The following is a 13652-nucleotide window of genomic DNA, read 5'->3' on the forward strand; positions in this document are numbered from 1 at the left end:
CCGGCCTCCCTGGTCTCTTTGGTCCCTTTGGTGAAGCAATTAGGTGCTGAACAGCTGACAACCAGTTGCTGCCCATAGGTGGCAATTGTAAACAATACCCAGGTGAAACGCCGGACGATCATTCCATTAGTTATGACGTAATGTCGCATCTACTGTTTAACAGACACTCACTCCGGATCCAGCAACGTCTTCTCTTACTGTTTCATCCACAGTTGGTAGCAGGAGGACAGTTAACTCACCTCACGACCCTCGCGCGTAGCCGGCAGAGACTGACTGACTATCAATAAGTTACTGTTTAATTGACACAAAACTGATGTTTTTCAATACCTTCATGATGCCCATATTAATGAAAATTATAATTAAAAATTCCACTAAATTGGGCTCATGTTGCACACTTATTTTGATTGCTAATGTGTAATTGATTTATTTTACTTAAATGTTTTAATAAAAAATAATGGATTTTTTTCAATTGCTTCCATGTCATGTGACCCAGTGACTCAAAATCAATATCAGAAATGAATAATACACAGACCACATAGGACATAATGTACCCCTTTTAGTGCTTCTTCTATTTTATGTTAATATTTTTACTGAAAATTTATGTTTTTTTTTAATAGCTTCCATGGCATGTGATCTAGTGTCTCCAAATCAATATCCACCAATACTACATTGAAAAATGGGATATCCCTCTTTATATTGGATTCTAGTGCTTCTTCTATTTTATATTAATATTCTTATGAAAACAAAATTGTTCCAATAGGTTTCATGTCATGTGACCTACTGTCTCCTAATCCATGTAACAAATCAATACTATGTTGACAAATAGGAGGACACAGAGGCACGTGATTTTTTTCTGATGACCTGTCTCATGCACTACTGTCAGGATATAGTGACTGTTTTTTAAAACAATAAGTCTTTTTTTAAGCATATTTGCTCCAATTCTACCCACTGCAGCTTTAAGAGGGAGGCATTTTCATGTTGTTGCTCTGTTGTGTAGTGGGGACCTGAGTCATAATCTAATCTTAAAGTCCCTATGATTCAGTATTATTCCAGCACAGGGCCACTGGTTGGTTAATGGGTCCTTAGTAGGCAAAATATAATATATCTGCTACCCGAAGTACAGTGCATCGTCCCTTGACATCCTCCACAAACCACAGAGACAACTAAACTGTCCTTAATCAGGAGTCACTGGAAGAAAAGATGATGGAATTTGTGTCTGGGATCTATTGCCTTCAGTTTGAAACTGTTTGGCAACCCCTGGGCTGACAAACAGATATTAAGAAAGTCAAACATTATTTTGGATGTCAGAGAGCTAACGATTGCAAGAGACTAACCGCTGTTCTAATTATTGTTTTTTTTTTTGTCTGCAGGATTCGATGCCTTTATCTACATTAGTCATGGGGGACCCATCTAATACGGCTCCTAATTCCTTGGCACAGAGATTAGGTAATGACTTTGCATGAATTTGTGTTTTATTATTGCCGCTAATGTAGAAAGTTATAAAAAAGCTGAAATGCTCTTTTCAGCTGTTATGCGGTTATATTTTGTGGATATTTTGTGCATGTTTTAGCTCCTTTGCCGTAAACCACTTATAATCCATTTTTACTGCTCTGCTAATTATTCTCCAAATCCTGCTGTTGTGTTTTCTATGTGTTTTGCCCACCTTCAAGGCAGCCACTGGCCTCCATTAATTTCAGTACAGAGTATGGGTGCATCCCAAGTCTCTTAAATTGCATTCACGTTTCCTTGCGTCTCAGTCCCTCCCACCGGGGGATACATGGAGACGCAGGGAAACCATGCGAGGAGAGAGGAAATTAGTTTATAGAGAAATGAGATGTCCTTTCTCCTGAAGCGTCATGTGAAGCGACGTCGACATAGAAATCTAATAAAATATAAAACTTGGGAGTGATGCACTTGAGATTAATCTGTTATCTGTCTTCACTCCGGTATAAAACTCCAGTAATGTTGAGCTGTATCAGATCAGTCCGATCAGCTGCAGCATCCAATCATCCACTTTCATTGGAAAAGAGTTGGCAACACTGGGCTGGGGTTTCGGTTGGATTATTTTTTTAAACGTAGTGTACTCTTGCTAGTTTCTCAAGATCACCGACACTGCCTTGAAAGTATCAGTACTCATTATGCAGAATGGCTCAGTGTTATATTATTATAGAATATTATAATAATCTATGTTTATCACTAATTAATAGCCTACATGTAAGAGCATTTTAATGTTGTAGTTTGTCAATGTGGAGCCAATTTTACATTGGCGTTATTTATGTGTACTACTTTGTGTACTACTGGGTAAATTAGTAATATAGTACCAAAGAGTATAGAAGCAAAGAGGCGAAACTGGTGCTTTTTTGACAATGGCCGCTAGGTGGCACCATTTTGGACTGAAAACGTCAATCAGTCCATAGCCATGAATGTATAAAGAGACGTCTGTAAATCAGAGGATAATTGTTGTCGAGGTACATCAACTTCCCAGTCAAACACTTAAATAGCCCACTTAAAGTTGTAAAATTAACTAATAGCTGAATCCAGAGTTATTCTCCTGGGCTTAATAAACGTGCATCAGACTCACGGGACTGCACCGCCCTGCACGTTCACATGATATAGCTGGTTCAGTCAGCTTCCTGCTAGCTGTATGTAGCTGTAATAATGGATATATTGGCTGTAATTCATCACTTTTATTATTTTCTAATACACCCATAGGCTGTAAGCCTGTACTGTGGTGGATGTACTAATGTCTCTGTTCCCAAACAAGCCTGTAGCTAGTAGTGCTAGTAACATGACATCAACAGAATTTAGTGTAGCTGTAGGCTTTTTTCTAACATAGAGCAAACACACAGGGCACAACCTCTTATACATCCATGGTCTGTGGTCTATTGGACATCTAATTTGGAGGTCCTTGACATGAGAAAAAAGTTTGAGATTGCCCTCAAAATCTGTTTTTCTAACTTCCATTTATGTCCATCGCTCACTTTATGGTCCTCTGGGAAGCAGCCAGGCAAAACGTTTTTTAATAAATAAATAAATAAGTAAGTAAGTAATTAGTTTTATTACACAGCTGTGTTGAATACTCGATCTGTACCGGTTCTGCGGTCTGTAATTTCTGTATTACAGACCGTTGCTATGTATAACAGACCGTTGCTAAGTATAACAGACCGTTGCTAAGTATAACAGACCGTTGCTATGGGCACAGCTCTGATGTCGGAATCTGGCGGACAGTTTTTGTGTCAAAATACTGATTTCTTAAGTAAGTAGCTGTGTAATAAGCGGGATAATGTACAGCTAGCAGGTCATTGTTGTGAAAGGATCCCTTTCAGGGCGATGAGAGACCCTGACGGGAAGCATCGCCATGTCGGGGATTCTTTCACAACAATGACGCGCTCGCTGTACATTATCCCTTACATAATTGTTTGCTTATTTATAATCTTTTTACTGTTCAACACAGGCTATTTCGTTAGAGACATTAAAATTATGACAAAAGAATAGAAATAATTTAGTTTTACTTTTGCACGGCAATTTGTAGGCGGACGTTTTACCGGCGTCCGGTACTCACTTTCAGTCCAAAATGGTCTGCCGCTGGGCACTGATGTTGGAATAGAACGAACAATTGATTTTCACTTCTTAGCAATATACTACGTTCTTTGATAGTACTGCATCATATTATGTTTTTTGTGTAAAAAGTAACTAGTCAGTCAAATAAATATTATAAACAAGTATGTACAATTGTACTTAAATACAGTACTTAAATAAATGTACTTAGTTAGATTCCACTAAACTATGTTACCACAAAACGATACCACAGGTTTGACAAAAATAAAAGTGATCACGTTCATTATATGTTACAGATGTGAAGCGAGTTTAAAGTCTTCACAAGTTGACCCCAAATTTAATATAAAACCAGTGGCTTCTTGAAATGTGTGAAAAACACACAAACATCCTGTGGCCCGCTTTAAATGTTTAGTATTGAAAAATAGACATTATAATAGGGATGCACGGATACCGGATCGGATACTCGGCCAATTCTGTTTCAAATAATTTGACAATCTCTTCAATTCAATTCTATGTTTGTATGCAATATACTGAACATTCTTTACGAATTTGTTACTGCATTAAAAAGTTTTACAACTGAATTGTAATTCCTGTTAATTTTAAGATTTTTTACCAAGTTGCAGGTGTACGATTTTATTATTTTAATACAATTCAGTAAAATTTTATCTTTGTATTTATTTGTTACATTTTGTTTTACAAAGTTAGGAAAGCAATGTTTAAGTCAAGCCTGATCCAGTCACTTCCACACAGTAAGGCATGCAGTTTATTAATTAAACACTGGTATCGGATCGGTACTAGGTATCGGCTGATACCCAAAGCCCAGGTATTGCTATCGGTATCGAGACTGAAAAAGTCGGATCGTTGCATCCCTACATTATAGTAAATAGGCTATAACATGCAGGTCCATTAACCTAAAATAATTCATCTTGGGTCTCCACAACGTCCAAGACTCCTGACTTTAGCTTATAGGTGTATACTATAGCAAACCATTTAGTGTATTATCTAAAGTAAAAAGTGAAATGATTGTCTGTTTCTGTCTGTCTTGCAGCAAAGAAGACCAAAAAGCAAGTATTTGTGAGTTACAGTATTCCCATGACAGACTCCAACCTCAGTCTTTTGGTGGAGAACAGGATCAAAAAGGAGCTGGAGCTTCACCCCGAACACTTTTGAACACATTTAATTGTTTATTGAAATCTGTTTTGTGTAGAACCGAGGACATGTCGGAAGAAGGGGAACATAAAAGTAGCTTCTCCTTCTTCTTTGGACTTACATACTCCTACTGTAACCGTACACCAAGACAATAACCACAAACAGTCACATCAAGTGTTCTTTTATTGACATAATAAATTAAGTGGTTTATTATCAAAACATGTAGGCCTATGGCTTTTTGTACAAATGCATCATATTAAAAAAATAACACTTAGAAAACAGCATTAGTGGTTCTTTTTTTCCCGTGTTTAACTGTTGAAAACATACAAACTAGTAAACCGTACAGGGTGTTCAAAATACGTGCTGTGTTAATATGATTTAAAAAATGGAGGATGTTTGGATCTGTCGATTCAGGTATATATGGATGAAATGGTGTATGGGATGGTTTATCTATTCAATGTGCTTATATCCTAGAAAAGTAAAATTGATGGGCCATACGTTATGAATGAATGGTACATGTACACATACCTTACATTTTTATGCAGTCCTAAGGGATATTTACGTAGTAAAGTGTAAAATGTACACTAATCACAACTAGGCCATGTCTGCGCAGACGATGCTGCTCTATCCTAATCTTCACAAACGTTTATTTCAAAAAACTGTAAAATATTGTGCTTTCTGGCTAGAGTTACACATCCCAGGAGCAGGATTACAACATTACCACAGTACAGAGAAAAAGGAGTGAGAGTCGGAGTGGAAATATTTGCTAATTAAGGAGGTATTTCAAGCGATTAAATTTGCCTTTGGGAGCGTGACAAAATAAATACTGCTTTTCTTGAATTACATTCTCCGTTTTGTTAAAAAGAGAACAGAGCCATCATGATAAAGCCATTTAAATGCTGAGACGCATCATAAGACATACAGTAGTACACTGACTGGTCACTCTAATGTCCGTTCAACTCTCAGATTTGTTCAGCATCGCCCATCACAGTCTCTTCAGGCTACACATACAGTCTGCCAAGGTCTCCGGCTGTTCGTCACATCAGACAACCATCATACACCCACACCGGTAGCAGTAATGCTTCCTTTAAAAATCAGTGTCTACACTGACCTCATCTCTGAGGATAAAGTGCCACATTGGACTTCTAGTAGAGGGACCACAAATAATAGGAAAAAACTATGTGTTCCCTTTCATGCAAAATCATGGTAGTGGTTTAGCCAATCCCTGGATCTCCAATGTGTTGGCAGAAAATCACAAACACTTGATTGTGTCTCTGACATTTAGTGCAAAATAACTTATAAAGAATTATAAGATGCAGTGAAATCCTCTCTCAACGAGTCAAAACTACAAAACTCACAGAGCACACGTTATTGAAAGCTAGTCTGCTCTACTTCTCCTCACTTGCCTGCGTCTTTAACCTGTAAATCATTCTCAACAGAGCGGACGACAGTGCAAGAAAATCACCAACACCACTGAAGACTTTCATATTATTTAACACACACTGACTTCAGATAAACTTATTCCAGTACAATATTTTTTGGCAACTCCTGAATGAATCATAATCACTACAACTACACAAATTAATGTTCGTCACCATCTCAAAACTCACTGTTACGAGAGTTCATCCGGTTCATTCAAAAGATTCTTTTTTTCCCTTAAAAGTTTTTTTTTTTTCACAAGTTCAATGACCATTCGGTTCAGGTTAATGCTTGAGCAATAATTAGCACAGTAGTATAGACTATTGCTAGGATGCTCACACCCCATTGGCTATGGCGCGATTTCCAATCACCTCCCCACCGGTGGCCAGGGCGTACGAGGCAGGCACCGCTGCCAGAGCGGTCGCTGCTGCCACTGTAGCGCCCCCAGTGGTTGTGAGGTGTAACGGCGTGTCGTGGACGCGGGAGTAGTCCCCGTCGGTCTTGGCGAGAAGGAGGTGCTGCTCTCCCGGATTGAGCAGCGTCTGACGGGTGAAGGTCTCTCCGTCAGCCAGGCTCTCCGGCAGGGGCTGGCCCCGCGGCTCGGGCAGCAGCAGCAGGCAGATGATGCACAGCAGGGTGCAGCAGGCGAAGATCACGTGATGCAGGAAGTAGCCCTTCTGGTTGTGGAGCTCCATGATGGGTGCGGTGAGCATGCCGAAGCCGGCGCTGGCCAGGACCAGGCCCAGCCCTCCACCCCTGCACACACAGAGAGAGAGAGGAGGTGTAGCAAATCTGTTACCAACGTGAATAAAACTAACAATAGGAGCTCTTAAGGCACCAGTATGCTTCAAAAGAAGTGCTTGTCGAATCGTCGAACAAGCTCTGAAACCTCACATTGCCACACCTGTCATTTTCTGTGTGCAAAAATGAGTGAAACACCATGAATGCCTTTGAGGAGAGACTGTCGGAACTAGGGCTGTCAAAGTTTACGCGATAACGCGTTAACGCAAATTTGTTTTAACGCTACTAGTTTCTTTAACGCAAGTTGCGATTTTAATTAACCTCTTAAAAAAGTGATGGGCCGCCATCAGGTCCTGAGTTGATCTTACAGAGGTTGTAGCGGGCTCAGTTTCAAAGCCAGAGTGAATATACTGGCATCATATGAAACTAGAAAACCTAAGGAATCCATTGGTAATAATAACACTCCAAACTTACTCTAAATTTTGGAGAGCAAAAACTGTCATGGCCACTTTCAAAGGGGTCCCTTGACCTCTGACCTCAAGATATGTGAATGAAAATGTGTTCTATGGGTACCCTTTACAGACATGCCCACTTTATAATAATCACATGCAGTTTGAGGCAAGTCATAGTCAAGTCAGCACACTGACACACTGACAGCTGTTGTTGTCTGTTGAGCTTTAGTTTGCCATGTTATGATTTGAGCATATTTTTATGCTAAATGCAGTACCTGTGAGGGTTTCTGGACAATATTTGTCATTGTTTTGTGTTGTTAATTGATATCTAATAACAAAATATATACATTTGCATAAAGCAAGCATATTTGCCCACTCCCATGTTGATAACAGTGTTTAATAACAAACCTCCCTTTAAGGTACATTTTGAACAGATAAATGTAATTAATTTGCGATTTAATTGATTAACCCTTACCCGATGTAATGGATTGACAGCCCTAGTCTGAACATGTGCACCTTTACCCCCATCTGTACGGTTCATCCTGTCTTGTACTTCTCTATGGCGGCAGACTTTTCAGCCCTGCGTTCAAGTGTGGCCACACAGCAGATCTAAAGATTTGTGCTGCTAGACACTTTGTATGAACTAGTCCGTTTGAAGCATACTTGTGGGCACCAAGTCCATCCTCACCTGTCAGTCAAAACTGCACCACAAGATGGAGCCACTAAGCAACATGAGAACGAGAGCTGTGTCCAAAGATTCTACACATTGTCATAATACACAGTATCAACTATATAGTAATTGTCAAAGTAGACTGTTTTTGCAGTTAGCACACAAGAAATCAAAACATTTTGTACTAACAGGAAATATATTTTCATGTGTGCTTACAGGCATCAGTTATACTGTGACTTTTGGATCACACTGTCAATTCAATTTAACAAATAAACAGCTAAATGGTTTTCCGAAGACTTCAGACATTTTTTGGGATACACCAATCGAAAAAAATAAAGGAAAACGCATTTCTTTTGTTTTGTGTGGTGGAAACTCTACATGTTTAACACACTACATACTCAAACCTACTTAAAATTAGTATTTAGTACATCATCTGGACACAAAGTAGGTTTATAGGGAATGGGAATCGCGGACTATTCTGGGGTGCGCCGCCATTTTTGGAGGGTAGTGTACGGAGCTACGGTAGACTGTCATTATCTGTCACCGGTCTATTCATCTGTCATCTGTCAATCGTTCATCATCAGAAATGTATAAAGTACGTGCGAAAGACAAATACCCATATAAAGGGAAGCTGACAGAGGCAAAGGGGCCATATATTCCAAAATTGAAGTTAGTTTACGATGTCGATCCTTACGAATTAGGAGGACCTTGACAGTTTGTCACCCATTACAGTCACTGATGTGTTATGGCGTTAGTGAACACCTGTCAGCAGTTCAAAATATGTTAATCTGGGTAGGTATATGACATTAAGATCTACAAGCCAAATGCCAACTTCACAATCATCCGGACAAAGATAAGCTAGCAAATGTTATGATACTAACAAAATGTTGGCTAATACTGCATAATTAATCTGCCAGTATCTTGCAAAATGAAACCCATAACATTAGCCTACCTTTGTGTCTGACTCTCTGCTATACATACTACAATTTGGCTTTTGAATCTTATTCACTGTGCAGTGTTTTGTGTTATCTTTTGACACTTGCAGTAAACAGCCAGCGGATGGCACTCTTACCCTTTATCCTCCAAAAATGGTGGACTTACTGTCGGTGACATCACATTCCCATTCCCTATGTCTGAAATCACTTTCACTATTCCTTTTATAATGAATATTCCACACATTTTGCGATCAATTGTGGCCAATTTTGTGGACACAGTGTTCACTCTAGGTTGTAAATAATAAGTGATCGGACACAGCCTGGAGCTCGCCTACTGCAGAGGGTCCTCTAAGAGTTGTATTTTGTGTTTATGACCATTCGGGCTCACCTGATGACAGTAGGGGTGATTTCAGCACAAAAGAATATGCTGAGTGTGCTGACTGCGTGAGAGGAGAACATGCCGATGATGGAGAAGGCCACCGAGAATTTCCTGTTCAGAGAGTCTCGCAGAACTGTCCAGAAGAGGACAAGAAAACGTGAGTATACCTGAAACACAAACAACTGCTAACATAACACTAGCCGAGGGGCACAAATGAGAGTGTTTATAAGACGTTATTGCACAGGGACCTTAAAATGAGACTACAGTATTATCACAAATCAACAGACTAGTTGTACCTGTGTCATGGCGAAGGCTGTACTTCCCAATCACTGGATTCCATGAGCGAGCATTGGAGAGCAGAAAAGAGGAGAACATGTCATTAGTAAGCACAAAGGGCAGCACAGTGCTGACTCATGACAAGCACAATTTAAAAAAGCCCTCAGGAGAACTCTGAGCCGTTTACCACTGGAGCCTGAAATAATGACTACTGTATAACATATGTAGGTCAATAAAAGGGAGAATGAGGAAAGGCTCCTATTAGACTGAGAGCTGAACTGCAGTCTGTACTGTTTTAATGACACAGGGATGTAAAAATGTGCGAGTACAACAATAACTACAAGTTTTGCAATATCTTTCATAACTTTCTAATCAGATTTTTCTCCCTTGAACTTTTGCAAAGCCGTCCCCCAAACTGCAGTTGTCCAATCATAGCCTAACAAGCTTAACTATGCATAGCAGGTCTGTCAAAGCTTCGGAGTATTCTCAACATGCCGATTAAATGACGTGGACGAGGCACAATAAGAATGATACTTAAAAATCCAGCATCCAAACAGTTTGTCCTGCCTTTCCAGAACAAAAAAAACGCGAGCAAAAGTGTAAGGGGCGGAGTAAAGCTCGATTTATGCTTGAATATAGAATAGAATATCGCTTTGCCGTGAGGAGAAACCTGCACGGAGTAGGCTGTAAAAGATCCAAACGTTTCCTCGTCACATTTCCGCATCAGCCAGTGGGCAGCCTATGGGTCTTAAACTTGCTTTCTTCCTAATAGCCAGCAGGGGGCGACTCCTCTGGTTGCAAAACCAAGTCTGATTGTATAGAAGTCTATGAGAAAATGAGCCTACTTCTCACTTGATTTATTACCTCAGTAAACATTGTAAACATGAGTTTATGGTCTCAATCTCTAGTTTTAAGTCTTCTTCAATACAGCATGATGTTCTTTTAGTAAATGATGGTCCCATTTAGAGTCAAATAGACCATAAAGCAGGGTATGCTTTAAGGCATGGCTACCTTGTGATTGACAGGTCGTTACCACGGCGTTGGCCAGACCGGTTGTTCCAAAAATTACACCCATTTTTGAGTGAGTTTTATCATTGCAAACTTCACAGGTGCAACTCTTGAATGCAAAGCTTGACAGGTGTAGCAATAGTAACTAATAGCTGCAGGACTTGTGTGATTACTCACAGTTGAGTAAACCCAGCTGTAGTAGCGATGCCAGGGCTGTAATGATCATGAAGGTGAGCAGCCCTCCACGCCGACCCATCAACCCCACTGCGGGGCAAACCGCCAGACAGGTTGCCACAGCGATGCCAGCCATAGTGTAATAGTCCGCGTGGCACAAAGCGGTGGGCTGGGCCTCTGGGTCCATCATACTGCGGGCGAAGCAGTGGTGGATCCCATAACCTGTCAGTCTGCACAAACAACACACAAAGACACGATAAGAAAGCAGACAGGGAGGTGGCACCTGAGACATGCGTCTGCCACGGGGTGAGTGAGGTGTACACCCGCGTATATGTCTTCATTTCTCTCTGGAGGACGAGCTCATGTGTAATTCATGCTCTCTCAACACAATGGATGTTGGCTTTGATTAGAAAAGGAGCTGTATCAGCCCGGCCGCAACACACTTACGAGTTGACACACAGCACCACAATGTTTTTCCACAGGTTCCTGGTGCTCATCATCTTGACAATGCAGGTCCTCTGGGGTTTCTTGTGCAGCTCCTGCTCCAACTCTGGTAGGAAACATGAAACGAACACCTTGAGACCTTTCCTTACAGAAGGTAATGAGAGGCCGGCCGCTAAGGGACCTTTAACACAGAGAAGCTAATGTGCTCTTGGTCCTTTAGATAGATATAGCACATCCCTTTGCCCACTCTCATCATCTATCTGTGTGCTTGGCCACTGCGACAGGCATGAACACTGAATCAATCACCAAGGCAGGGGAGGAAAAGAGACAGGGGAGAGGTCTAGGGTTCCTTCTTTGAGGTCTGAACGGTAGCAAGACAATTATCAACTTTTCTGATCATCCAATCATTGTTAAAATCCCCAAAATGCACTGGTTTGAGCTTTTCAAGTATGATAATTTACTGACCAGTTTAGCCCCTTTTCAACTGCAGGGACTTTCCCCCTTTCAGAGAGGAGTTTGCAGGGATGACTGTCACTTATTGTAACTGTATCGCTTCATTCCTAAAACAAGGAAGTACTCTTGTATCGATTTAAGACCATTTTAGGACAAGGGGAGAACATTTCTCTTTGTTTGACAACATTAAAAGTAGAGTTAGGCTTTACTGTCGACTTCCTGACTCATTTAAAAAAAAAAAAAAGAGAGAGCGAGAGAGAGGTCACGCGAGCGAGCTGAGAGGGCGAAAGGTAGAAGAGAGAGACAGCGCGGCGGTGCTGTGAATGAGAGAAAGAAAAGTTATTTTCTGATTGTTTCGCAGCGGTTACATTCTAAAGCACAAATACGGTGTAACCATCAAACACTCAACAGATGATTTCCGTTGGACAGATGCTCTTAGTTTCATTTTAATCCTCTGCATTTCATTCATTTCATCCAACGTGCACCAGTAAATACAATGCCGCAGTAAAAAGTCGTCACAGTGAGGTTTTTTTTGATGGTTTATTTTTTTTCAATGTGTTGTTGAGATAAAACGGGCGGACACACTGAACTGCAAACTGCAAAGTGCGTTTACCCCTGTGACCATGTTGTCATGTTGCTTTTTCATACGTCAGCGGACTAATTTGCCTAATTTTCGCTTTGGTTTTTAGACCGCTATAGAAACGCAGACAACAATGGACTGGAGGAACCTTTTAGTTCCTTGAATGGTAGTCCCAGGACTAAAATTACCAGGAACTTCTTGGTGGAAACCCGTCTTATTATTGTAAATTGAATATCTTTGGGTTTATATAAATATGAATATCAAGCTATTTGAAGACTTGACATTGGGCTCTAAAGTCCCCGACACACCAAGCCGACGGTCGGCTGGCGTCCAGTTTGGGGGCGTCGCTGAGCTTCTGTCTGCCTAGTTTTTTCGGTGTGTCCCGCAGCGTTGACTCTTGTCTGCCTGTGTTTGAGGTTTTGCGGTCGATTCAGCATGTTGAATTGGCGGCACAGCCCTTTGGTGAGAGAAATCACTCTGATTGGCTGTTGGCACTGTTGGCCTTAGCAAGTCAGTGCCCGAGAAAAAAAACGGAAGCGAGGAAAGCAAGCCATCGAGTAAAGTCAAGAGGAAAAACACAGAAGGTTCTTCGAATTTTTCGTCTTCTTCTCATCTGTTCATTCAAATACACAGATATTTTCACAAATGAGTGAGTGACAGTGGTCGGCAAAAGCTGTTTTGTTTCATGTACGTATCATAAAAAAAGCTTATATATCTGCAGTCCTTGGTCTTCTGGTTTCCCTTTTTGAATGACAAATACAGACTACCGCCACATGCTAATGTGGAGTTATTTAATCTCACGCAGGCGCAGAACGTATACGTGCTAACTGGCCATTGGCTGTAGTCTTTGCGGTGTGTTCGAGTGCAACTTGTCGGCCAAAACAAAGGTGCCGCTAGTTCTCTGATGTTGGGTTGGTGTGTCTGGGGCATAAAGCCTCCATTATTCTCCCAAACGGACATGTACACGAACAGCTGCGGACACCACGGACGCGTAGTAGTTCCATTTCTACTGTCCGCTTGGAGGACCCGTTCAACAAATGCACAGTAGCTACCCCTTGTAGCGCAGTGGCTACTGCGTGGTCACAACTAGTTGCTGCTGCATGGACATCCGCACAGAGCCTACGCGTTCACACTCTGATGACGAAATGTACATCATGTGGAACTTCGCGGACGCGCAAAGTAAAATTTCGGCTTAAGAAAGTGCGATGGGCAGTTTTTACTATTTTCTGACATTTATAATGAAATGATGAATCGCAGAACAGATTGAACTCAAATGAAAATAATCGTTAGTGGCAGCCTTTATTGATCTTCCAGTGAGACAATCTAAAGGAGCATGTATGTGTTCATGCGATTGCAATTGTATTTCATCATAAAAACAGTTGGGAAATGCTGCTTGAAATCTACAGCATGTTTG

General features: G+C 40.9%; 2 protein-coding genes across 2 annotated transcripts in view; one reads left to right on the forward strand and one right to left on the reverse strand.

Annotated features, from left to right (window-relative positions):
* Window positions 1-4981, forward strand: part of psmg4 (proteasome (prosome, macropain) assembly chaperone 4) — a 7446-nt gene extending 2465 nt beyond the window's left edge. Inside the window, exons 2-3 of the mRNA XM_037770361.1 lie at window positions 1371-1446; window positions 4607-4981. Of these exons, the coding sequence (XP_037626289.1) occupies window positions 1371-1446; window positions 4607-4728 (198 nt within the window). The 3' untranslated portion in view covers window positions 4729-4981. The remainder of the gene's footprint in view (window positions 1-1370; window positions 1447-4606) is intronic.
* LOC119488581 (solute carrier family 22 member 23) overlaps window positions 4873-13652 on the reverse strand; it is a 28579-nt gene continuing 19799 nt past the window's right edge. The window contains exons 6-10 of the mRNA XM_037770360.1: window positions 11209-11311; window positions 10765-10991; window positions 9600-9632; window positions 9313-9436; window positions 4873-6882 (exon numbers count right to left, since the gene is read on the reverse strand). Coding sequence (XP_037626288.1) covers window positions 6462-6882; window positions 9313-9436; window positions 9600-9632; window positions 10765-10991; window positions 11209-11311 — 908 coding nt within the window. The 3' untranslated portion in view covers window positions 4873-6461. The remainder of the gene's footprint in view (window positions 6883-9312; window positions 9437-9599; window positions 9633-10764; window positions 10992-11208; window positions 11312-13652) is intronic.

Source organism: Sebastes umbrosus, chromosome 5 (assembly GCF_015220745.1).
Source record: "Sebastes umbrosus isolate fSebUmb1 chromosome 5, fSebUmb1.pri, whole genome shotgun sequence".
In the NCBI taxonomy this organism is placed as follows: Eukaryota; Metazoa; Chordata; class Actinopteri; order Perciformes; family Sebastidae; genus Sebastes; species Sebastes umbrosus.